The sequence below is a fragment of the Dermacentor variabilis genome, chromosome 3, assembly GCF_050947875.1.
Source record: "Dermacentor variabilis isolate Ectoservices chromosome 3, ASM5094787v1, whole genome shotgun sequence".
Taxonomy (NCBI): Eukaryota; Metazoa; Arthropoda; class Arachnida; order Ixodida; family Ixodidae; genus Dermacentor; species Dermacentor variabilis.
This window is the reverse complement of record NC_134570.1, coordinates 68,068,696-68,095,315: the sequence shown is the minus strand read 5'-3', so window position 1 is coordinate 68,095,315 and position 26,620 is coordinate 68,068,696. Positions and strand designations below refer to the sequence as shown.

The 26,620-nt window shown below is 46.4% G+C and overlaps 1 protein-coding gene across 7 annotated transcripts in view; it reads right to left on the bottom strand.

The window, feature by feature from the left end:
• The window catches only part of LOC142575822 (uncharacterized), a 58,264-nt gene extending 34,050 nt beyond the window's left edge, over positions 1-24,214 (bottom strand). For 2 of the 7 annotated variants that reach the window (XM_075685503.1, XM_075685504.1), the window contains exons 1-3: positions 23,998-24,214; positions 17,624-17,718; positions 13,366-13,469 (exon numbers count right to left, since the gene is read on the bottom strand). Coding sequence is in view for 3 of the 7 variants with exons in the window: in XM_075685507.1 (XP_075541622.1) it covers positions 13,366-13,469; positions 23,998-24,098 (205 nt within the window). In the remaining 4 variants the exon portion in view is untranslated. The remainder of the gene's footprint in view (positions 1-13,365; positions 13,470-17,623; positions 17,719-23,997) is intronic. The other 5 variants (XM_075685508.1, XM_075685509.1, XM_075685505.1 and 2 more) reach the window with 5 other exon arrangements.
• Between the last annotated feature and the right edge of the window lie 2,406 nt (positions 24,215-26,620).

Below are 26,620 nucleotides of genomic sequence, written 5' to 3'. Positions count from 1 at the left end.
TACAACCACTTCCTTGTCCAGCACAACCCTTCTCTGTCGTCGGCATTGACCTTTTCGGGCCTCTCCCACCTACTCCCGACGGCAACAGATGGATCGTCACTGCTGTTGACCATTTGACCCGGTACGCTGAAACAGCCTCAATACGCTCAGGAGCTGCCTCAGAAGTAGCGGCCTTCTTCTTGCAGGCTGTCTACTTACGTCATGGGGCGCCTCACGTTCTTTTGAGCGACCGAGGCAAGGCATTTCTTTCTAGCACTCTTAATCAAGTGCTGCAAGCGTCCAACAGCGTGCACAAGACGACGTCTAGCTACCACCCTCAAACCAACGGACTAACAGAGCGATTTCATCGCACGCTGTGTGACATGCTATCCATGTATATTCACCCTGATCATCGTAACTGGGATGCGATTCTCCCATTTGTAACGTTTGCGTACAACACGTCTGTTCAACGGACCACCGGATATTCTCCATTTTTCTTAGTATACGGCCGCCACCCAACCTCATCACTCGACGTTTCTTTCTTCTCTGGCCGCGTCAACGCTTCACCAATCATTTGCGACCAGTTTGTGTCTCGTCTTGCCCAATGTCGTCGTCGCGCCCGTATGAACACTGTAGCCAGCCAAGACGATCGCAAACATCGGTACGATGCCTCTCATCGCGTCGTTTCCTACCGCCCTGGTGACGATGTGCTCCTATGGACACCTGCACGAACACCCGGTTTATGTGAGAAGCTTGAGTCTCGATATATTGGCCCCTACAAAGTCGTAGAGCAGACCTCGCCGGTGAACTATCGCGTTACACCTGTTGAGACCCCAACTGACCGACGCTGCCGCGGAACGGAGATCGTGCACGTTTCTCGCCTGAAGCCCATTCATCTCCGTTCCACTGTCTAATGTGCGGCCAGGCTGGCCGCTTCCGTCCACGGGGGAAATTAGTGCAAGCATTTATGCGGACTTCATCTTCATCTGTACAAAGTCATCATCAACCATCGGCTCGTGTTCGTTTTCGCATTTCCTTTTTGTTCCTTCATTTCCTTTGTTCCTTCATTTCTTTTGTTCGTTTTCATTTTTCCTTTTTGGAATAAAGCGTCGTCTCGACCGTGGTATTTCAATATATATATATATAAAATAAGACCGAGACCGACCAAGCTGTCAACGCTCTTTATTCCTAAAGGGCGACGCCCCAGCTCACGCACGAAGAAGTAGAATAACAGGGAAGATGATGACGGCTGTGTACAAATGAAACCGACAAAGTTCGTGAATAGTCCTTACACTAACTTCCCGCCGTCATGGAAGCGGTCAGCCTGTCCGTAGATTAGAGATTATCAAACGAGGAGTGAAGGGCTTCATCCGGGAGTCGTGAACAATTGCGGCATTCCGGCGACGCCGGTCATTGATGGAGTGTACTGGGCGGACGAAATAGTTCACTGCAGATCTTTGCTGCACAACGGTGTATGGTCCAATGTAGCGTGGAAGGAAGTTCTCACAGAGGTCTGGAGTGCAGACTGGAGTCCAAAGCAGGACTTGGTCTCCAGGGTGAAAACGCGGGTCACGGCGTGTGTTGTCGCAGCGACGTTTGCGCTCAGCTTGGGTAGTTTCAGTGCTTTGCCGGGTGATTTGAAGCAACGTGCAACTCTGGCAGCAATATCTTCTGGAATGGACGCGTTAAGTGAAGGTGCTAAAAAGAATTCTCTGTCGAATATGGTGAAAGGAAATCGTCCATACTCAAGGAAGAAAGGGCTGCAGCCGGTATTCGGTTGAATAGCAGAATTATATGCGAATGTCACAAAAGGAAGAATTTTATCCCAGTAAACGTGGTCAGGACATATGTACATGAAAATGATGTCGGACAGCGTACGGCGGAAGCGCTCAGTAAGGCCATTGGTTTGCAGATGATAGGTATAGACGTAGATTTGTGCATGGTATCAGCGGCTCGAAGGACTTCCTGGAGAACTTGGGAAATAAACGCCTTGCCACGGTCACTCAGAAGAACGCGAGGAGCCCCGCGGCGCAAGACGATGGAGGGCAAGAAAAAGTCAGCGACCTCACAAGCGGTACCGGATCGCAGAGGGGCAGTCTTGGCATGTCTTGTTAATAAATGGTCCACCGAAGTGACAATCCGATGCTGACCGGAGGGAGTCAAAGGCAAGGGGCCATATAAATCAATGTCAACAAATTAAAAAGGTGCGTCCGGGCAAGGGAGAGGTGGTAGTAAACCGGCAGGAGGGGATATAGAGCGTATGCGGTGCTGACATGACGCACAAGAGGCAATGTATTTGGCCACCGTTGTGGATAGGCCAGGTCAGAAGCAGCGGGTCTTGATGTGGTCGTAAGTCTTGTGAAAGCCTAAGTGGCCAGCCGATACAGTGTCGTGAAGTGCCTCTAAAACTCGCAGGCGAAGGCAGCGAGGTAGAACTGCGACCCACCGGTGACCTGTTGGGCGGTAAATGTAGTAGTGTAGCACGCCACCTTGAAGGCGGAATGGTTGAAGTTGGCGTCGCAAGCGGCTGTTGGGTGGTTGGGCGAACCCACTAAGGCGATCCATGAGAGTTCGACAGTAGGAGTCGGCCCGCGGATGCAAGACGAAAACAGAGCGTGATTAAAGCGTAGCTCGGTCCAGGGCTGTTATCGAGAGCTGGTGTGAGGCAGGTGTAGCATCGGAACGAGGTGGTGGGGAAGACGAGGGCGCGTTACCTGGAGAGAGCGAGAGTGGGCAGCGAGACAAGGCGTCTGCATCATCATGACTTTTTCCGCACTTGTACGTTATGGTAAGTTCATATTCCTGCAAGCGGCGTATCCCGCGTCCTAAGCGTCCTGACATGGTTTTCATTGATGACAGCCAACACAGAGCATGATGGTCGGTGGCGATCGTGAAGTGGCGACCATAAAAGTATGGGCGGAATTTCTGAATCGACCAAACGATAGCCAGGCACTCTTACTCTGTAATGATGTAGTTCCGCTCAGTTGGAGAAAGTGTTCGGCTGGCATATGCTATGACTTGCTCTTTAGAGGCTGCATTACGTTGCAGAAGTAGTGCGCGAATGCCTTGTGCGCTTGCGTCAGTATGGAGTATGGAGTATGGTGAGGGCTCGATCATCGAAGTCGCGATGCACTGGTCCGGAAGTAAGATATTGCTTAAGAGCTTGAAAAGCCGACTCGTAGTCGTTAGTCCATGTGAAAGAGGCACCGGTAACCAGTAGCTTGTGTAGAGGAGCTGCTATTGCGGTGAAGTTGCGTATAAATCGACGAAAGTATGAAGTCAAGCCGAGAAAAGTACTAGAGCTTTCTGTTGCTGGGGGAGAGGAAACTGGAGAACAGCGCTAATATTTTCAGGGTCTGGCTGCATGCCATCTTTTGAGACGACGTGGTCCAATACTTTTATTGTCTGGCTTGCAAATTTGCATGTTTTGTATTGATCAGGAGAGCAGGATTGGCAAGGCATTTCAGAACTTGGTCTAAGTGATGAAGATGTTGGCGGAAGTTACACGAAAAGATGACAATATCGCCCAGATAACAGAGGCAGGTCTTCCATTTTGATCACGATCAAATTGGAAGACCTGAGATGTGACCTATTAAGCCTTCAAATGTGGCGGAAGCGTTACAAAGACCAAAAGGCATCACGTTAAATTCATAAAGTCCGTCTGGTGTAGCGCATGCGGTCTATTCTTTGTCAGCCTCGTTCATCGGGATTTTCCAAAATCCTGATCGAAGATGAAGGCTGGAGAAATACTCTGCCCCGTGTAATGTGTCGAAAGCGTCGTCAGTTCGAGGTATTGGATATACGCCCTTGCGTGTGATCTTATTTAGCGCTCGATAATCGACGCAAAAGGGAACCCAGCCACTTTTTTCTTTACCAGAACCACGGGAGAAGCCCTGGGGCTAGATGAAGGCCGTATAATCTTCCGCTCAAGCATGGCAGCAACCTGTTGTTCAATAACCTTTATTCCGGACGGCGAGTCACGATAGGGGCGTCGTCGTATTATGGCGGAACCATCGGTTTCGATTGGGTGTGTAGCAACAGAAGTTTGGCTCAACACAGGGGAACAGCTATCGAAACAGTCTTTGTGCTTCGTCAAGAGCACCAGTAAGGCTTCGGACTGCGCGGCTGTTAAGTCAGAACCGAGAACCAAGCCACAGTCATCCCTTTGGGCAGTATCACAGGATCTGGTGTCGTGTTGCAAGCATACAGAAGGCGTGGCCACTTCAAAACCGGACGAGACAAGCGGCAATGGGAATCCCGCGAGAAGTACAGCGGGAAGAAGGGGCGACTAGAGCGCCTCCGTTGGCGACCTGACTGGATGTTACTGCTACAACGACTTCATGACCAGGACGCAGGACGTAGTCTACAGCGATGGCCAAGTTCACGCAGGCAGCAGGTGAACGCCTGAGGTCTTCGATTTGAAGCTCTTCCCACATGGTGGTGCGAATAAGAGCACATAGATCTGAATAATGGGGAACCTGAGGATCGCTGCTGCCATGTTGAAGACGAAGAGACTGCCGCTCCTCTAGGCGCTGACACGTGGAAGTGATGTCTTGGACAGCAGCCGGATTTTACACGATTAAGGCGCTTAACGCGACAGACCCAATGCTGTTTAATGTGTCGAACGTGTTCGGCTTCCGTCATTTTAGGGTTCGCAAGGCGGCCAGAGCAAAGATATCCTCTATGTAAGTCCTGACAAGGCATAATTTTAAGACAGAAAGAGAGCGGTTTGGATCAGAGAGCAAACGGGTATAGACGATATTCTAATAGACATTAAGAGAAGAAAATGGCGCTGGGCAGGTCATGTAATGCGACTATTACATAACATTTGGACCATTAAGGTCAGAGAATGGGTACCAAGAGAAGGGAACCGCAGTATAAGACGACAGAAGACTAGGTGGTACGACGAAATCAGGAAATTGGCGGGTGCTATATACTTGGAATCGGCTGGCGCAGGACCGGGTAATTGGAGATCGCGGGAAGAGGCCTTCGTCCTGCAGTGGACGTAAAATAGGCTGATGGTGATGATCATTCTGATGGTGATGATGACATCTGTCGAAGTGATTCCGGCGAAAGCACTTAGCTCAGTGTACGAGTGGGTTGACAAAGTAGAGTTTCGCAGCCACGCCGTAGACGGCGGCTGCGAAACGATGCCTGCACTTCTGCGCGGTTGTGTGGTACTCATGAACGCAAGCAAAAAGGACAGCCAAAAAAGAGATCTCTACACGTTTCCCGTCATGACTCTGCAGCCTTATCACCCGAGCAAAGGATGCGCGGGAGCTGCCAGCTTTAACCTTTCTGGCTTCTCCATCGCGATCTGCGTGCTATGGCCGCTAGTGATAGTACCCGGAATTCGAACTCGCCATGCAAATGTTTCCTTTGCATTGGCTTTGGCAACTGAGGTCACAGATAAGCCGACCCAGCTCTTCTACTAGCCAATGACAGTAATTGCGACAGCAACTTCCTGAACAGTGTCAGGAACAGAGATCTGGTTCATTAAAAAGAAAAGAAGAAAGGAAATGATATCATGCTGATAACTCGCATGCCGTTCGTTACCGGAAAGTACCGGACTCGCAGCGTTAAAGAAAGAAAACTCATCAAGGCAGATGACGATTATCGTTGTGTGACAGAAGGGGCACTCCAAAGGGTGTAGACTGTTCTTAGAGTGTTGTTTGAGGAGCTTTATGGAACACTTCCTACACTCTTAAGCAAAATTACAACCGTCTTGTCCGCATTTCCTTTATTTAAGGCGGCGAGCCCGGTACTTTCCTGTAACGAACGGCATGCCTGTTATCAGCATGAAATAGCACTCCCGACCGGAAAGTAGCGGGCGCGGCGTTTTCAAGAAAGGAAACGCAAGCAAGGCAGATGACGATTATCGTTGTGTGGCAGAGATACACTCCCTAGGGTGTAACTTTGCCTATGAGTGTAGATATGTATCTAGCAGGCGTTGCTTCATACAACCCCTCTGTGAAATAGAAGGTTGGTGGAAAATGAAGCTGCTCGCACGTCATTCGTACCTCGAGCTTTTATTGCTGCTTTGCGCGGCACCTGATTGAACAAACAGTCCCTTCAGCACCAAGACCGCTTGATTATGCGACATGGTGCAGCTTCATTTTACGTCGCCCAACTATACGTCACTCAGTGGTCGCTTCGCACGCCGCCGCGTGAGCATTGGAGTGAATATAGCAAATCATTTGACGGTAGCCATATTGATCCACACGATGAATATGAAATGCACGAACGCGAAACAAGATTGCTATCGCGATTTCTTTTACCACTGCTCTATACATGACTTCCGTAATTGTAATTCAAAAGGTAATTATTTTAATTACATCATTTAGTGAACGGCTTCCGTTGATTTTATTGCTTTTTTGTTCAAAATGATGTCTACCTGAACAAATAATTACTCTCTAGTGTCCTCATTCTAGTAAACTGTATACATGCTTTAGAATTAAAATTTATATCATGGGGTTTTACGTGCCAAAACCACTTTCTGATTATGAGGCACGCCGTAGTGGAGGACTCCAGAAATTTTGACCACCTGGGGTTCTTTAACGTGCACCTAAATCTAAGTACACGGGTGTTTTCGCATGTCGCCCCCATCGAATGCTTTAGAAGGAAAGTGTCTGAAGTAGAAAAAAAGTTCTGGCTACGTAACTTAATTCGCATGTACGCGTTTAACACACACGTCCAAGTAAATACAAACACAAGCACTTATAATAACAAAGCATTAAAATATCGTCAATATGAACATTTCCAAGCCGTAATCAAAAAGTATTATTGGTAAGATAGCATCACAATGAATTACAGGGTGTATCGCCAAATGTTTAAAGAATTATAGCAATCGAGACAAATATGATCAGTAACGTTGCGAAGTTAGATTTACCCCCAGGAAGCACTTCTTAAGCACTGAAGAATAGTTTCCCTCGTCTTATTTGTACTCGCAGTTAATGCGGAACTTAGGCCAACTAAACTGAGTCAAACGCTGACTAAATATTCTTAATAGAAGGAAGATTAAACTTTCCGAATGTATGGCGCATCGTCGCCCGAGAGGATGAGTAAAATACCTACTGCTAAAGGGGCAGAATATTTTTGAGAAAAGAAAAAAAATTCCGGCAATCTTTATTATATGTATTCTATCATATGACAATAAATTCATTTTACTAACAAAGCCAGACTAGGTTCGTTACTAATGAGTGAGTATATTTTCGCTAGGTTTGTGTAGCTGGCGGATCAGTTCAAGAGATATTCAAGAGAAGATTCGTAGCTGTACGTTAGATGACAGTGGATGAATGCAAAGGATAAAATACGCAAGGTGTTTATATTAAAATGATGTGTTTGTGTGAGTGAAAGCATCGCGATGTCTGCTGTATGTACACTGCGCTTATGTGCTTTTACCAGTACAGGTTGTTATCAAAGAACAAGTCAAGATATCGAAATGAAGCAACTTCATCCAGTGCCATGTGGTTTATTAATAACAGTAAACGTTTAAGAGGTAGGGACTTGCTACATGCGCGAAATGCAACATATTTAGTTTTCTTAACGTTAATTGTAAGTTTGACGATTAAAACCGTGTATGAAACCAGAATGAAAAATAGACTGTGAATACATGAGATAAAGTAGTGACCAATACTATAGTAAGTATTGCGTTGATAGGAATATTAAAAAAAGAAATTAAAAGAAATTGTTACTGAAATACATATAATAAAGGATATACTTAAACATCAGTAAGTTAAATTTTGAATAATAATACTAGTAAGATTTAATCTGTGAATTGTTGCGTCTACTTTTTAAATTTTTAACAAGTAAATCAATTGTGAAAACTAAGAACTATTAACAAGGACCAAGAACTATTAACAGTGGGCACGGCGAAAGCGCTACGGGCAAGGTTTTCAAAATGCCCCGTTATTTCCTGGAACAACTGCTGCTGCTGTCAAGTACGCACGCACCTTCGCAGACTATTGCCTAGCTTCATCAAGTATCAACAGAGAGAGAGAGAGAGAGACAACTTTATTTATCCCACCTTAATGGGAAAGGAAGTGCGGGAAGAAGGCGAGGGAGGTTATCCTACTCGCGGTAGGCCTCCTCTAACACCTCAGCCCACCTCAGGATAGCTTCCTGAAGTTCGGGGTTGTAGCTGCGCATGGCAGCCTCCCACAGCTCCCTACTACTTAAAGCTCTACAAAGCTTAGGGGGAGGGGAGTGGTTCTTGCATTGCCACATAATGTGGGTAAGGTCCGCTCTGCTGGCAACACAAAACTTGCCAGCAGAGGTTTGTGCCAGGTGAATTTTGTGACGTAAGGCAGGAGATATAAAAGTGCGAGTCGGTAGTTTACGCCATAGTACCTCGTGTAAGCGTGACGACCGAATCATTAAAGGAGGGAGGGTTAGGCGACCTCGGCGGTAATGCCCGCAAATGTCGTGGTAAGTAAGTAATCTGTCTTTGGAGGTGAATGCTGGAGGGAGATTATTGGCGTCTGAACTGTCCCCTGCCTGTGCTCGGTTCGTGAAAGCTCGAGCACTTAGGTGGGCCGCTTCATTGCCGATTAGGCCTGCGTGAGCAGGTGTCCAGATTAAACTCAGAAGTTGGGCTGGCGGATTGTGAGATAGAACTGCCAGGGCTGTCCTGCAAACCCTACCCGCTCCAAAGTTGTGTATGGCAGTTTTGGAGTCACTTACTATGACAGAGTAATTGGGTATTGTCGCGGCGAGTGCCACCGCCGCCTCCTCTGCCTCTTCCGAGGAAGAGGCTGTAATGGATGCTCCCGTCGCAATACTGCCAGTGGAGTCAACAACTGATATGGCGAATTTATGTCCACACGGATACTCTGCGGCATCGACATAGAGCACGTCCTTGTAGTTAAATAACTTTTTCTGCAGGGCTTTAGCTCGTTGTTGCCTTCTATGTTCGTGATGAACAGGGTGCATATTCTTAGGTAGAGGAGGGATATGAAAGTGCTCATGTATCGAGTGGGGAATATTGAATTTCTCATTGGTCATGGGTGCTGGGGCAATACTTAGGGAGTTTAGGATGTGCCTACCAGTGTGGGTGTTCGATAAGCGCTGGTATTGAGCGGTCAGGTGGGCTTCTGCGAGCTCACTAAAAGTACTCAAGGTACCTGTAGCCAAAAGTCTCTCAGTAGAAGCTCTACTTGGCACTCCAAGGGCAAATTTGTAGAGTCTGCGTATCAATGAGTTAACTTTATCTTCCTCGGCCCTAGTTAAGTGGAGATAGGGTAGAGAGAATGTGATTTTACTGACAGAAAACGCCTGTACCAGTCTTAGCAATTCCGCCTCGCGGACACCTCCGTGTTTATTGCACACCCTTCCTATTAGCCGTGTGGTATGACCTACGCTGGCAGTAACCGTTTGAAGTGTATACGTATTGAGTCTGTTAGATTGAATGTGCATGCCAAGAACACGGATTTTTTCTACTACGGGAACTTCCTTCCCGTTAATGTTAATCTGAATGTTCGGCGTAACACGTGTATTTGCGGATAGAATTAACAGCTCAGATTTGGTGGGCGAGCACTCGAGGTTCATGAACCCGGCTCTCGTAGCCACTGCGTCTGCAGCCTCTTGTAGGGAATCTTGAATGTAGCCATCCGAGCCACCCTTAATCCATAGGGTAATGTCGTCTGCATATAAGGAATATTGGAGATCCGGTATTTGTGCTAGCTTCCCAGCAATAGACCTCATAGCTAGGTTAAATAGAAACGGCGAGAGCACAGATCCCTGAGGAGTGTCAAAGCTACCTAGGGTGATTGGGGGCGAAGTTTGATTATTGAGACTTATGATAGCTGTGCGATTGGTAAGAAATTCGCGGATGTAGTCATGCATTTTTCTACCGCAGTTAATAACATTCACCTCACGTAAGATAGATCCATGATCTATGTTGTTGAATGCACTGCGAAGGTCGAGTCCTAAGATGGCTTGGGTGTCTTTACTAAATGTAGGAGTGAGAAGGTCATGCTTGAGCCTCAGCATGGCGTCCTAGCAAGAAAGCGACTGGCGAAAGCCAATCATCTCCGGCGGGAATAACTGATTGTCTTCCGCGTATTTATTGACGCGATTAAGCATGACATGTTCGAGCGTTTTGCCCAAGCATGACGTGAGGGAAATAGGTCTAAGATTAGCTATGTCAGAGGGTTTATTGGGTTTGGGAATAAAGATTACTTAAGCAGTTTTCCATGAGCTCGGAAGAGAGCTGTTATCGAAGCAATGGTTATAGTATTCTGTGAGGGCAGAGATTGATTTGTCGTCCATATTTCGGAGTAATTTATTATTTACATTATCTATACCGGGAGCAGATGTAGTTTTAAGGGAAGCTAAGGCATGTCAACGTGAACGGATAATTTGCCGTGTCGAAATCACGAAGCAGCTTTAGTTTCGCAGAGGTACGCCTCGCACAGACATGGCAGATGCGTTATCGCCCAACACGTAAAGCTCACGCCTGTACTACAAAGAAACATTTGGTGTCCGTATTCAGTAGCATGCTCGGAAGTGCCACAACATCCATTTTCGCTTGCGATTGGTATTTTAAATTCGAAAAAGGTCCTTAATGAACCGCGGACCCGGGACCCTGTATGGTCTATTACTGCCGATTTCGATAGCCGTTTCTTTTCACGCGAAGGATATGCAACGTTTCCTTATTTCAATGATGCCTTTCAGTCAACACGTCTGTCTAGTTCTATATATTCGTCAGAGAAGCGCAGGCTAGTGCTGAGAGTCTTCGGAGACAGCAGATATACTTGTGCTTATGACGCGTCACATCGGCGGTCATCGCTTCTTCTGCTGGCACTGTAGACATGAAAAAATGGTTCATTTCAGAACACCGATGATTTATCCTTCTTAGACTTCTTTATTCCTGAGCCTAGACGCGCCGAAAGCGTGCAGACAGACTGGGCGGATACACTAGGCCTAAGCTTCGCTGGGAACAAATCTCGGCGCGGGTAGCTGGCTAAAGTTAAAATGTGTGTATTTGAGCCTCAGGACATTTTTTTTAATACAATAGGAAAAGTGGAAGCGCGCGAATCACCTCAGCTTTGTTATCGGTGCAATAATGTCAGTCAGCGGTAGGCTTCGAGCTCGGGGTCCGTTCGAGCGCGTCTGAACGACTTCTGGAGTTCATGGCCACACCACAACATTGTGACAACGGCGACAACTCCCAGTCATATGTTACGTGCAAACTACTAAAAAACGGGACGTTCTCTGCGTTTGCGGGATTTCATTCAAGAATTTAGCTATCCGCACAATCAAAAGGGAAAATTCAAAAAACGAAAGTGATCTTCAATGTCAAATGTGCATGAATAAACAGGGCAGCTCACCCACCTTTTTGCAAACTGCGACACGAAATAAAGTTTTATGACCCGAAGATATAGCGTTATTTAGGACAAAAGACTAGTATCAAGCGATAAAGTTGCACAATCATTTAATATTCAGAACTGCAGCGAGAAACAGTGCCTGTACCGTATAAGCCAGTGCGCCCCAGCGTCATGGCAGTGGAATCAGCGTCTCTTCCAGTGTGACTCAACTCTTATCCAGCGTTCTCACTGATGTTCCAATGAGTCCCAGCGAGCGCCAGGGTACCCATTGCGATCCAGATTCAAAAAACGCGCTGGTTTCACACTGGAAGGCACTGGAAGACGCTGGTTTTTGCAATAGGGAAACATCTTGCCTGCAGGCAGAAATGATACTACTTGAGAAAAGATGTCGATGGAACGCAGCTTTCTTCAAATGAGGGGTCAGTCCATGTCACGCTGTCAGGTGTCTGTCCATATGCAAGACACAAATCCCCTCGTCCTTGTTACATGACAGATTTTGTCAATTTTATTTGCAATCTAAGGATTCCGTCGGGAGCCAAGTTGTTGATGAATGACTCGCTGAGCCACACTGACGTGTCTTCGGATGTTCCACATGGAAGGGCCCGTGACCGCCATGAGTTCACACCTGAGGGTCCACGAAGAATAATCTCAAACTCATATTCTTCACACCGTGGCGTCAGTGTGAGGACATTGAGTTTGGCTTCCGTGCAAAATAGGCCAGTCCGCTCGAAAGTTACAGCAAACACGCTCTCCTGATGCAGGAGGAGGACCTTGCGCATGCTGTTTTGCTTGTTGGTGGGATCTTGCAAGCGAGCTCCGCGCGGTCCTCTACAGGACACAAGAGAGGACACTCAGCAAAAACTGGCATCAGGAACCACATCACGGCCTAGCTACAACACCCATCGCCGCTTTCTAGCATGTTTGAGAGCGGTAATGTCGCTTATTCACTTTTTAACGCGATAGTGTCAAGGGCCCCTTGTCGCAAAAACTCCGGTGTCGGCTTCAGACGTCGCTTGACAAAGAATCGTTCCGAGCCGCAACCATGCAGTCGCTCAGCATGGAGCACAGGCCTTACTGAATTAATTGAATTTGTCATTGTAAGATGCGTCCTGAAAATCGTTAAGTACAACCCAAACCCAAGCTGCCGACATGATAGCTTCGGACTGTAATAAGAAGGTACCATAAAACGTGATCCTGTAACGCGGAACCTCGCACATAAACTCCTCCTCCAGCGTATCTACCGTTCATAGAGCGACGCGGCCCGCTCGGTGTCGCCATACCCTGCTCCTCCGCTTACCGCCTCAATTGTTCCGCTGCACCCTCCGCCTTCGCTTTTCTCCTCGCGTTCTCTTCGTTATCGCCGTCTTTCATCCCTCGCAGCGCTCCCCGTTCGCTCTCTCAATCGTCGCTGCACTCGTTCGCTCGGATACGCTGACGGACACCGCCGACGCCGAGGGACGTCGAAACTCAACGCAGAAACGGGCGCCTAAGGGAGACGCTCTCAAACAACTGATTTATTTTACGAGCTACTACATCCTTTGTAGTGTGCGGCACGTAAGTATGAGAGCTTTTTTCATTCTCATTAGGCTGACGTGTCTTCCTTTGTATTTAAGATGGGGAGACGGTATTCAACTACAAATAATGCTGAGGAAGTTCATGCCATGATGAGACTGTGTAAAACATGCGCCTTAACGGGTAGGCGTCAGTGTGCTCCTGATGGCCCCTTCATATTTCCTAATGGCTGAACATGAAAAGTCAGAACATTCACTCACATTCCTTTTGCGCGTTAACATGTTTCCTGAATCCATGTGATTATGATTGTTTTTTGACGTTAGCACTGAAGTCCATCAATGACTACTATATTTTAAAAGGTCGAAATCGATGCACTGCGGTTCCCTAGTCCACCTGGCACCTTAGAGCAGTACTCCTGCACAGCTAACTCCGCACTGCAAAGGCCAGTTTCCATGCTGATGTTACGGTGACATGCAGCGCAAGTTATCACTCCCAATTGTTACACTGGAATACAGTTCGTGTTCTCCTTCTTGTTGTGCTGACTTACCCTGCATTGCAATCACGTTGACGTTGTGTTGCCGAGCTAGGTGACCGGCCAACTTGTTCAAGCAGTGGACCCAGCCACAGCAATTGAACAAGCAACGGAGTTGCCTGCATACAAAAAAAAAAAAACATTGCACCACTCATTATCTTTGAGGTTGCACCAAGAATCCAGCGTGTTTTACAGCGAAGCTGTTTATGAGTTTAGAAGCTCTCGAACACCCTCCATGCCTCCTTCACGATTTTCTGAGAAATACTAATAAACCCTCAAGTTTATATCTTGAGAAAGTAGAAAATATTTTAGGGGTGATAGGCGGCCAACATTTGACTACGTCGGTTATTTGGAATTGATGAAATATTGCTAAACCTTTGTTACCAGCCGCTTTAGAGTCTGTATACGAAACACAAAGTTTCTATGCCCTGGGGGGGTTGGGGGGTCGGCGAAGAACTGCTGCAATTTCATAATTATAAAGAAATTGACGCCACGCCATCATTGACGTTTATAGAACGTTTCAACTGGTGTAGGTTATTTTGTTTGAAAAATATTTATCGAATATTTGTGATACTTGTTTATTCCCTATTTTGATACGCTCTACGAAGCTGGTAGTCTAGTTTTCCTGTCGCCTTTGAGACCTAGGCGAATCACGTAGCTTTTATTGTATTAAAGTATTGAAGCACGTGAGGAATGACGTACGATCAATGCTTCGTTTGCGTTCATTAATTATACCCTTCGTAAAGAATATTTATTGAAGTGATGCACAATGCCGTACCGCCATTATCTGCAAGGATGCAAGGAGTCCTAGAAAAACTGACATTGAGTAGAAAGTCAATAATATTGGGCGGTATAGCAAGTTTGATGTATGCCAAGCGTTGACGGTGCGCTAACTGGAAGCATTGCAAATAACTCAATCCTCATTTTCCTCCCCTCTCATTAGCGTTGTACGAGGTTTGTAGTGTGTTGCCATCGTTTTCTCGATGAACTCCAGAAAACTACGTTAGTACCTGGTGAAAAGGAGACCCGTTAATTGTAATTCCAGGCTACCATTAATGTTCGTCGTTTAATTTCGTCCTTTGCAATAAATAAGGTATTCATATGCTCCCGTGTTTTATAGGTAAGCTTTATCAGCAGCGCAAAATTGCTCTCGCTGAATAGGAATAACAAATTCCACCAAGTTTTAATCTAACGAAAACAGGGGAGAATGCTATGAAGAATCGGCATACGAAGCTAAATATGTGCGGAAAATATACTGGCTTTAAAAAAGATTCCTGACAAAGTGCCTGAATGTATCTTACAGCCGAAATCAGCTATCCCTGGCAAAAAATCTGTATTATAATCATATTTAGAACTCCTACACAGTGTCTCTTTACTTTACTGACAATATATTTAAATTTACATTCTGGTAACATTTGTTCATAGACTGTGAAAACACTTCTTTCTTACTTTTGTATGAAGGATACTTTAACTGCACTATTCACAGACTTCTTCTGAGTTTTATATGAAGGATATTTTAAATACATTGTTTTAAGTATTCCTCCTTACTCTTGTATAAAGAACAATTTTAATACACTGTTAAAAATTGTCATTCTTACTTTTGTATGGAGAACATTGTTTGTACATCGTTACTAGGGTTCCAATTTAATTCTGTATAAATAATATTTTAACCATTAACATAATTTCCTCTAACTCCTGCCTAAATAACCATTTTAATACTCCGTCAAAAGGATTGTTAGTTTTGTGTAAAAAATGTTTTATTACTATGCATCAAAATATTTTTTTTTCTTTTGACGTACTGAGCATGTAGTACGTCACAGCTTTTATTGTTTGCCGAAAGATATTTAGAGTAGGAAGTGACTTGAGAACTTTCGATGAATTTTTCTTAGGCACAATAATGTCGATATATGACACACTCACGAATCAAGCCCTTTTTTTAAAGCACTATTCCAATTCAAGTAGATGGCGAATTATTCACCGAGTGCTACTAGAATGTTTAAAGGAATACGTTAGCAAACTGCTATTAAAGATAATTTTTTTATGGGTTCTACGGGACTAAGTGAGCCTACGGTGAAGCCACCGCAGTCCGAAAAAATTAGCTCGCGCTACACCAGTGGACCGGTCTGACGATATCGGAGTCCTATGCAGGCCGCGCACCTGGTGCACAGACTTATCTCAGCTTTAGGGCGGACAATTATAGGCCGATTTGCGCTCGACCTGCAGCACCCGCTGGCCGCACGCGTGCGGTCATGCGGAAAACTGCACATTTCGCGCACTGGTGCACAAATATCGATCTACACTGGGCCCGCACATACAGTGTAAACTGAAGCGTGTGTACCAGCCTGCAAAATCCAAAATCGCCCGACCACACGCGTGCGGCAGGCGGGTGGTGCGGCGTGCGGCTTCAGCGTAAATCGGCCTTAAACCGCGCACTGCTTCTGCAAGGCCACCAATTTGATTTCTAACGAGATAATCAGATCAATGCTCTCCGAGATATTAATAGTACGTCCTAAGCTGGAACATGTTAGCACGTAGCGTCACAATATCTGTTAAAACAAGAGAAAAAGAGCCGAAACTCGGAGTAACACGGTGCCGGAACGTTGCCTCTAAAACACTAAAAGGTTGCAAAATACAGCTCCTGCTGAGTCAGAGCGTGTTGACATGAGAAAGCGCAGAGGGTGAAGACCGAGAAGCGCTCAACTCGTTGCAAGTGTCAACTTTCTGTGACGAAAGAAGTGATCCTTGCTGTATAAAAAAATGCAGCTTTGTTTGCGTCCCTATTCGCACGCTTTCGTTTCTGCCTGCTACAGACGGCTCCTTCACATTAGAGGAAACTATTAGGACGTTTCATCAAAGCTAAATCAAATTAAATATAAATTTGAACTGATCTGCTTTACGGGTGATTTTGGCTTGATCTGTGAAACCATATCGATTAGTGATAATTACTCACTCTTAATATTCAGTGCTTTTGCTTCGTAGCATGGCAATAAAGTTCTAAGCTTAGGTAAGAGTTTGCGGTCGCCTTACGGCATTCCTAATTACTGCATTCCACGGTACCAAGATCCAGGATATCAGTGGTGATGCTTTTGCCATGCTTAGCACACCTCAAAATTTTTAACGTCATAGCCACCATGCGATGGACATCTATTTAACTATAAAAGTACTACTCTAATAGCTTTCAACATTATCTTGCGCTGGTCTCCACGAAGCAAAGTATTGTGTTTGGGAGCGGCAAGTGCTGAAAGATATTTTTTGCAAAATATATTGACCACCTAATTCACCCTATATGATATTATTTTTAAATCTTTATCGCGTTTGGAGGAAAGGTCCGTTTAGGGAACAATAATTGTCACGAAGAATAAAACTACGCCGCCCCTAACAGCCGAACAACATTAAGCTGGGGGGGGGGGGTAGCAGAGTTGTCTCTTCAGCTTCTTTTTCTACCTCGGCCATAAAGCACATCCCTCCATCTAAGACCACCAGAAAAGGATGCACACACAAAGGCCCGCGCACTTGTCACCGAGATGTGATGAATTTCTTGGTGTCATTCAACCTTCGCAAGCTAGAGGCGTGTACATGGTTTGACGTAAAGGGGGGCTTTAGTTCGGCAGTGGTCAACGCCAAACGGGTGGATTCAAAGAATGTCACATGCTTCTCTTGCGCGACAGCACGAATATGTCAGTGGTCGGAGTCGATGCAAAGATGGAGACTATCGCCATCGATATCAGTTCCTTTGCGACGCTGGCGTGGTACGGTCAGAGCGATGTAAATGTTTGGTCGTGTATTCTAGCAGCAATTTAGCTATTTCTGCTGTGGTTTCTGATTATGCTGTGCAGTGGCTGATTCAGCAACAGAGGCACATAAGCCACCATGCTGGCGAAACCAACGGCGTTTTCATCTTTCCGTGACGCGGACGTTTCAGCAACTTCGCTGCCAACTGCGATACAGGAAGTGTACAAACACTACGTTTTCACCAATGTCGCGGTGACTTAATGCGTGTCACGTAATGTATAACCATGCACTCCACCTTGCTTTTTCCTACTCAGGCTGTACAGGGTGAGAAGTCGTGAAATATTTAGCTTATAATTTCAAGCTTGCCTGTCTTACTTGTTTAAAGCACACATCTGATTGTCAGACAGTAATACACAGCCTAACTGCTACTCACTTCCTTTTTTCTTTCAGGATACAACGGCCAGAATTGCAGAGCAATGAGGTCACAGAAAGAAACATATCTATTATAGGTAAGATGCAACGTAGTCAAATACTTGCTTACCGGAAGCCACATGTGGCTTCATGGCTGGCCATCAGGTCTAGCCTGGCTATTGAAGTACAGCCCGCTGCCCAATTCATACACCGGGTGTACGGAATCTGCATTAAAATGTAGGCAAGTTTATTAATCGCAAAAGGCACAAAAATAAGGGTGAGCATTCTATAGCTGATAAATGGCACGCGTTCACTGCTATAATAACACGTATCTCATAAATAAGCCAAGGAGGGCGAGTGCTAGTCTGTGTTTCAAGGAACAAGCGCGCTTCTAGCGGTTGTCAGGCATCCCAAGATCTCGCAGAACCAAGTAAAATAAGATGTGAATGTTCACATTTCTTCTCATTCAGAAGTTCTTAGAAACAATAAAATTTCAATGAACGGTAAGCAGCTCTCCCTTCTGTTTAGTTATTTTTATTTCTCTTTTTGTAAATTTCAAGTCTGACGAAGTGCGGGCTCGCATCCACTCACCGTTGCCACTCGCTCAACAATATCACAAGTCGAATCGCGCTTCGTCATGTGCTTCTGTTATCGTGCCAATTTTGACGATGGGAATATGAGCAGGATAGGCGTGATCAGGTGTGCAAGGAACGGAAGAAGCAGGAAACCTCGTCAACTAATCATTAGACGAGGATGGCTAAATCGGGACATCACATGTCTTATGCGGCTCTATGGTGTTCTGGCACCGCCATTTTCACTTCTGCGAAGTTTTGCCGGTTTCATAATGAGACCAGGTAAGCACAAGTATTTTTCGCTACTTTCTGAGCAGCTATTGATTCAAGAGTAAACCCGATCTCTGCAAGCCTGAGTGGACTCGCATAAGACCAGTGTCACTTGACTCATTCGTCATGACGGCAGCCCTTCTGCTGCCGGTTGAATAGGTGTAACGAAGCGCTTGAATGCTTGTTTTTTCTATTTGTTCACTCTTTCATGACATGCGCCGCCAAGGCAAGTAGTTTAAATGAGAGCAATTATAGGCGGCTTCCTTTCATACAGGTGCATGTATCCAGTTTAAAATTCTGCGGCGCTACTTTTAATACTGTCATTGAAATGCATGCATTGCACGGAACAAAGTGCCCAAAAACGTTACACGGCCACACAAAAAGGTGCATTACGCGCAAGTAAACCCATGTTCTCCGGCAGGTGCGAGTAGCCAGTGGCTGAGCGATCGGCGGCAGCCATGTTTTATTCCTTTCGGAATGGGGCAGCATGCGGCTATTCAGAAAAAAATTCAGTTTTGTTCGGCATATTAATGAACCGTTAACGCGTACACGTCCCTATGACGCTTTTGCAGCTTTGTGACGTCGCGTGACAAGCAGGTGAAGTGGGTGCAGCCCGAAAACACTTGACCAACAGCCCAGGGCTAATGGGGAAAAGGCGTCGAATCAGAAATAACTATTTTTATTTTGTTCGGGCAAATCATGGATAATCAGTGTGTACATGTCATATCAGATGGGGGCTGTCGCGGTTTTCGTGACGTCGCGTGACAGATAGAAGTGGGGGTCGACAAAAAAGTTTTTGACCAATCGCGGAGGGCTGATTGCAGAATTCGAATAGAAAAGTTTGGAATAGTTTTACGTTAGAGCGCCCCAAGTTACGACTCTCCGTGCCACTGAAAAAAACAATAACAATTGTTGTGATCCCACGTAGTGTAGCGTTCGAAGTTATGCTATCGTATTGCAGATAGCTGGCCATGGCATTGACTCTGCGGCGGCGTCTCGACCGGCTCTGTGACTCTGTCGATGAATTCGAGCAGGCGTTCATCGCCGAGTTCGGACATGCTGTGAGTTAGAAAGAATGTGGGCTTGCCTAGCTTCTGAGTTATTGCGAGCGTGTCCCCTTTCCTCTGCGCCAAGTTGTACCCCAGTAGTGCAGCATCTACGAGCTGCTCGAGTAAACCTCTGAGGAAAGCAATGTCTGATTTGGCACTTTTCTAGATGAAGTTGCGGTCTTGCAAGAACTTCTTCGTGATTTTTTAGGAGCCGCTTTGGCGTGCGCGGCCTGGGAAACTTGCTTTTGAATCGCTGTTCGAAAGGAGGAACCCACGGTACCGTGTTTCGCAGCCGATATGCACACGTATCTCACGCGCACCATCTGGCTCGGCGCAGGTAGTGGGCGAGAAATCAGAGGTGAAAATTGAATGACGGATCTCGAATCATTAGCGGGCAACATCCGTTCACTACCACTGAAAGAATTGACGCAAGCCATCTTATAATTGTTTGTTTTTTGTTCGTCGCACTCTTGCAATAGCTCATTGAGCCTGCAATATGTATAAATAAATAAATAAATAAATAAATAAATAAATAAATAAATAAATAAATAAATAAATAAATAAATTATTGCTCCGGTGTTAACGTTTTCTCTGTCACATTTCTTGTTTTGCTACTCAATGAAAAAAAAAAACAAAATGCTAATTTCTTTTGCAGATTGTGTTAGTGCATGTCAAATCTCTTGATTTTGGGAAATTTCTAAGGAAGAAACCAAGATTGCTCTTTTTCTAGAATTGGCTTGATTCATCAACATGCCATATCATACACTTTAAGAAAAGTTTATACCCTTTGGAGTGCCCTTTCTGCCACACAACAATAATAGTCACCTGCCTAGATGCGTTACCTTTCTTGAAAACACCGCGCGCGCTACCTTCTTGTCGGGAATGCTATCATGCTGATAACGCGCATGCCTTTCGTTACTGGAAACTACCGGCCTCGCAGCGTTAAAGAAAGGAAACGCATCAAGGCAGATGACGATTATCGTTGTGCGGCAGAAGGGGCACTCCAGAGGGTGCAAACTTTTCTTAGAGTGTAAGCGCTTACTGTGGATTTGTTCACCCAGCAAAAGCAAAACTATTTACTTCATACATCAACGAGTGTTCTGACGCCGAGTTTAAAGGCTGGAAAATTTGAGAAATATCCTCTTTTTAAGCACAGATGAAAAAAAAAATTGAACTTCCGTCAATACTGCGTAATGTTGCCTTCTTGCAGATTTTGTTCATTTTTCTCAGAAGAATAGCTGTGATATTCGGTGGTAATATGTTACAATTGATGGTATTTCACCGCCAACTCTCCTGCTGAGTATCCTTAGAGCTACAGACTAAGTTTTCTTTGAGAGCTAACTACGAGGTGAATTTCTGTGGCAAAATCCACAAGAACCGCGTGTGACGGATAGGGTGCTTCCGCATTTTATTTTTTCGTGTAGACATTTTTTTCCCGGAATAGTTAAATTGAATTGTCATCGCTGATCTGGCAGAAAACTGACATCTTTTTTTTTCATCAGAATTATGAACGGTCGCCGTATGTGCTCGGCCGAATTTATCTGAACGCACCGTTCCCACACGTCCACCGCCTTCGAGATCGGCGCAGGAAATGGAGCGCTCGGCGTTGCGTATCGCTCTATGCAATAGCGTGACGACCGTTCGCGAATGACACCACCGACAGCAGCGCGTATTACTGTCGTGTATTGCATGCACTACGAGGCGTAGGCACGGAATAGCCGCGACCAACGACGACAATATCTGTTAAAGGGAAGCTGAAAGGTTTTCCAGAAAAATATAGTGAAGAGCAGTATGCCGTGGTTTTCAACCCTCTGAATTCGAATATCGCATCGAAATTGAGTGAAAGAAAGCGCAAACATATTTTATTTCGACGAAAAGTGCAGCAGCAGACACGCCCAGCTCACGCGCCTCGTTTCCGCCTGTGATTGGTCTGGCGCCTCGTGACGTCAACAATGGTGTTCGTCCGGAGCGACTGCTGCCGCTACACACGAAGCACGGTGTAAAGTAGTTTGGTGATGTTTCGCTGAGAGGGTCATGGAAATTTTCGAGAGCTTGCGTTCCTCTGAGGAGTTCGGCGTTAAGTCCAAACTCTACGAGAGCGATTTTGCGCGCGACGGTCACGGGCGACGGCTTCGAGCGACAAAACGGGCCGTCGCTTGAACAAATCACTCGGGGTTATCGCTCGATCGCTCGTTTCTATAAATCTAGAACTCGTCGCTCGTCGCCCGGAAATGCTATGAGCCACTAGCCAATTGTGCGAAGCCGAAACTCGATGTACATAACTCAAATACTGCTGTTTGTCGCACGGAACGAGCAAACTATTGAATTTTACACGTGCAAGAATAAGAACCTAGTGCAAGACCTTCAGAAATATTTTATGCTCCTTCTTCAGTAAAATAGATCAACTTAAATTGATAAAGCATGCGTCACGCTAGTTTCGGCGCGTATATTGCTGCCCTCATACCGGGAAGTCGTCGCTCAAAGCCGTCGCTCGCGTGGAGTCAGGCTTGCAGACGACGAGTGAACGCGACAGCCATCGCCTCGCTTGTGGCGCTGTCGCTGTCGCGTGCAAGATCACTTGTAAGGGGTTTATACTTGTACATACTACACGTACGTACATACTTGTACATACACCATATACGAGCCGATTGCGAAGAGCCGGCCTCTCCAAGAAGCAAAAAATGCTGGTGCAAGCACTGCTTTCCACGCGAACGAAGGCGAAGTGTTAGCATCTCCTTGTGTTGGAAATGTTCTTTGGCGAGTATGTTTTTTGCTAAGCTGCATTCAGCGTTCCAGTGAGTACGTTTCCGGGCAAACAACTGTAGTGTTATGTTCCTGCATGCCTCCTCGTAGAACGTAAGCGGTGATGCGATCTTCAGCATTTGTGCGCTGCCCCAGAGCTGTCGGCAATCTACACAGACGGTTTAAACGCGGGAAAAGTTTACCGGCTGTTATAGCACGTGTAGCATAGAACCTTCATCAGCGCGCCATCCGCACGCTACTCGTAACCGGCGAATTCCGTCGGCTACGTGAGATGGTCGGTTTCTTATGTGCGCGAGAGAAGGGGGAGTGCAGCGTCTTGGCGTGAGCAGGCTTTCCAACACATGCAAACTTTACGCTTGCACTGCGTTATGGTAGCTGCGTGCAGGCTGTTTCACAACACACGTGCGAATAGAAAATTCGCGGCGCTTGGCGATGAAACCTGCGTCAAGGGTGAGCGATAAACATGCACCTTCCGTTCAGCGTGCTACCTATTTTTTTAGGAGAACCCAAAACACGCATTATTGATAAACTCCGGTAGTAATTGTCACGGAAGTGGTTAGAGCACAACATTTGTTCTTGAGCGCTTGAAGTAGTTTCGCTTCACAGCAGCCTTCCACTTAGCTGAAAGCTTCTTGTCTTGCAGGAACTAACGGAACATCGGAACATCGTCGCGGCCGCTGGTGTTCGTGCAAGCGTAGGCTGCACAGAACGCCGGCATGATCGGCCCACTAGTTCAATAGATGCTGCGCACGTCAACTACCACTCCTATATACACACAAATAAAGGAATGTAGGGTCGAGCGAAGCAGATTAGGACGGCACGCACGCAGAAATAAGCTCGGTCAGACACGGTCGCGGCGACTGCGAAGAAGCGGAACACCAGTTTTGACATCACTAAGCCGCGGTGTCCGGTCTCCGCTCGCATCGTCAGCGTCAGCAGCAACGCGCGGCGCTCCACGGGGGGCGGAGCTATACAGCGCTCCTAAGTGAAAAATCCCCCCCCCCCCAAAATTTTACCTTCATGGTTTATAAGGTTCCCGCATCCGTATATGAGCGTCTTATTGAATTCGACAGACTCTTCAGCTTCCCTTTTAGAAAAGGAACACAACACGGACACGAGCGCAGTTACACGGTATAAAACAGCATAACGTTCGCTTATTTCATGCAATCGCCTTGATAAACGCGTGTTTTGTTACGCATCCTATCTATATGTCCCTGCATTCTGGCAGAAGAAAAACCAGCCAATTCTAGAAGCACTTAAAATATGTATATAGTACGTGTCGCGCAGTAACTACAATAATAGCCGCAATCAATCTCTGGAGGTGTGTGCGTGTGCTCTATTACCCTTTCTTTTGCCTGCTGTAGACGCATCACGTGGTCTGTCAGCCTAGGAAGCTACATTGCGTTGTGTGATGTGTCACGTGTACAGCCGAATTGGAATAGACGTACAGATGGACAACAATCTGAATGGATACTTTTATTCGGTGAGAACTGCTGCTGGGGGGGGGGGGGGGCACTGAAATACCTCCCAAAGAAAACTGCTATGTCTACGGCTCTAAGAATATTCAGCGAGATAGTTCGCAGTTAAATAGCATCGATTGTAATGCACTACCACAAGCTATCACAGCTATTATAAACAATCATGTTCATTGGAGAGATCAGAAGTAATTTCGACATTTGCAGATCTATAACCAGACCCTAAAGTTGCAAGTCGCTTTCCACTGTGCTCCCTAGCAAGCAATAGGTAAATTCTGAAAAGGAGGCCACAGGTAGGGCATACACACACACATTGAAATTGTGTGAGCAAAATTGGCGCCGCTAACATTACGGCGTCTTCAAAAACTTGCTTACCGAAATGTACAGAACTTTTCATGAGTGGCCATGCAATGCAGGCTCAAAATTTCTGAACACCCGGACTGCCAGTTCTTGCACTTTGTGTAGCGGATCTGCATAAAAAAGTAGGCAAGTTAATTATTCATACAAGGCACGAAAATAGGAATGAGCATATTTGGCGCTTGTAAATAGCTCGTGTTCACTACTATAAATTAAAGGGGCCCTGAACCAGATTTCTTGAAGCCTAAAGTGCAACTTTGAGCGAGTACGGTACCTACCGAGAATGTATTACTGAAATAGTTCCGTTCGCCCTCAATTATCTTTTGCGTAGGAGTATAGAGGAACGCCGGTACTGATAGAATGACCGAACTCCACCTACTGAGTACGGCAAGTGGGACGTACGGCAAATCGATGCCTTTACGCTATGCAGAAGAGGCAGCTGTGTGTGGCTACGCACAACTCTAAGTTCACAGCAGGGCTGGAGTTCGGGCTCCACTGCTCCAGCCTAGCCATGCTGTGTGGCGCAGACCGCCTCACGGGGACAGTAGGCAAAATCAGATTGCGCATTGTGCAGCGCTCAATACGAAGCTCAGTACGAAGCACGTTTAGCCACGAGCGCTCGGAAGTGAGCGAGCACTGGCGCGCGTTTTTTGAATACGTGCTAACAGTCATTCATCGCGAGGCGCGGTAGGCACAGCGTGCATGTGGTGTTGGTTAAGTTTCGCGTTATTGAAGGCAAGTTGTGCTTTCCAGACTAATTGACGACGCTACTGGCTTGAGTCTTGCGTGCAATTACTTTCCCATTCCGCGCCCAGACAAAGCGCCACTGACATTCGCGCTTTCTTGCTAATGCCAGCGAAAGAAGACGTTTCAAGGTGGGACAGAGGTGCTAATTAATAAATACTCTGGTGTCATCAGGAATTCCAACCTGATTGTTTCGCAACCTACCTTCCGCGCTTGTTCAAGAACGCTGTCCCTCTTCTGTTTGCTCTTAAACTGGACAACTACATTAGATTTTCCAGCTTCTCAGGTGGGCACACGGTGACAAACTTCAACGTCAGAAGGAGTTATGGGCTCAGCTAGCACATCACCAATTTTCCCAACAAGTTCAGTAACGCGTTCATTGTACTGTTGCACAAGTCCCTTAATTTCTATATTAGACCTGCGCGAGTATTGCTCCGATTGAACAACCCTCTTCTGAATTTGTTGAATAACGTTTTCGTTTTCCTTGCTCCTAGCACAAAACTTTTCATCCGCCTTCCTCAAGGCTTCACTATCTTCTGTTGCTTCTCTAGGCCTCTTTTTCATGTCCTCAAGTTCATCGCTCATAAATTTAACACTGTCCATGAGAGACTTCATTTCAGCACTTTTATTCTACTTCCTTGCTCTGCTTCTGTTCGCTTTCAAACACGCTCGGCTTCTCCTGCTCTTAGTTATCTAGCCGTGACCCAAGCACGCACATCCCACAGATAAAAGCTGGACCGTTCGCTTCGCGTACTGACTGAAATCGCGTTTTTTCCAACGCGTAAGAGCGCTTCCCCTAAAACAACGCACGCGTGGGTTCCGCCTAGTACGCACCATTATCTAGCACTAAAAAGGCGCAGTACAATGTAACCCTGGATGTGGTGAAAAATTGCAATTATTCGTTAGCTGCTTATATCCAAGTAAAAATTGTTGAAAATGAAAAGTACATGAAAAATAATTTATAAAGATTTCTCGGCTAACCTAACACTCAAGAAAGAAAAAAACGGGCGAAAAATCAAATAAGAAGCTTATCGCTTCAACATGTTGCTCCTCCTGCGCTAAGAAGGCTCCTCCACTCGGCAAGACAGTTCCCTTCCGAGTCACTGGGGAGAGTGACGCTGTGGTCCATATATAACACAACTTGTTTCAGCAACATACCCAAGCTTCCGCGCTAAGCTGTTTAATCCAGGGAGCTTAAGTGACGCCGGCTAACAGCGCCCCCTCTGGGCCGCCAAGTGCACCCGTCGGACTTCGTTGATGTCGGGCACCCTGAATGGGACGGCCGGAGAAAACTCTGCCAGCGCGCGCCATCTTGGAGGTCGTTAACCCGAACTATATTACACTGTAATCTCACTCGCCTGTAATGGACGACACGCTAAGGCACCCAGGAGAGCCCTGCCAGCCGGCGACCACCCGTAGATGGAACTCAGCGCTAGCATCCGGTTGCGTCATCCTTATCCATGGCGGCCCTTTGACAGGAAACTGGCTGGTGGTCGCGTTGTAGTATCGCTCGACGTGGTCAACCAGGTCTGAAGCAAAAGATCAATTATTAGGAGCAGGGCGATGTCGGCCCCTGGGCGCCGTCACCTGGAACGGGGTTCGATTCCGCGTGCCACGGGCCACGCGCGAAACTCGCGTGCCACGCTTCTGCTGCTGATGACGATGCCGAGTATTCGAAACACCAAAGGGACCGACAGGCGGGCGAGTTGCTATCCGGCATCATTTACGCAGTAGCGCAGAAACACACGGACGACGAAAGAAAGAAAGCGCCGTGTCCCGTTCTTTTTTTTTTCGCCGTCCATGCGCTTCTGCGCTACTGTGTAAATAGCCGAAACATCGCCCACATAACCCACAACGGATTGCCTGCCTGTTGTGGTGTAGAGGTTTTGCCGTGGCG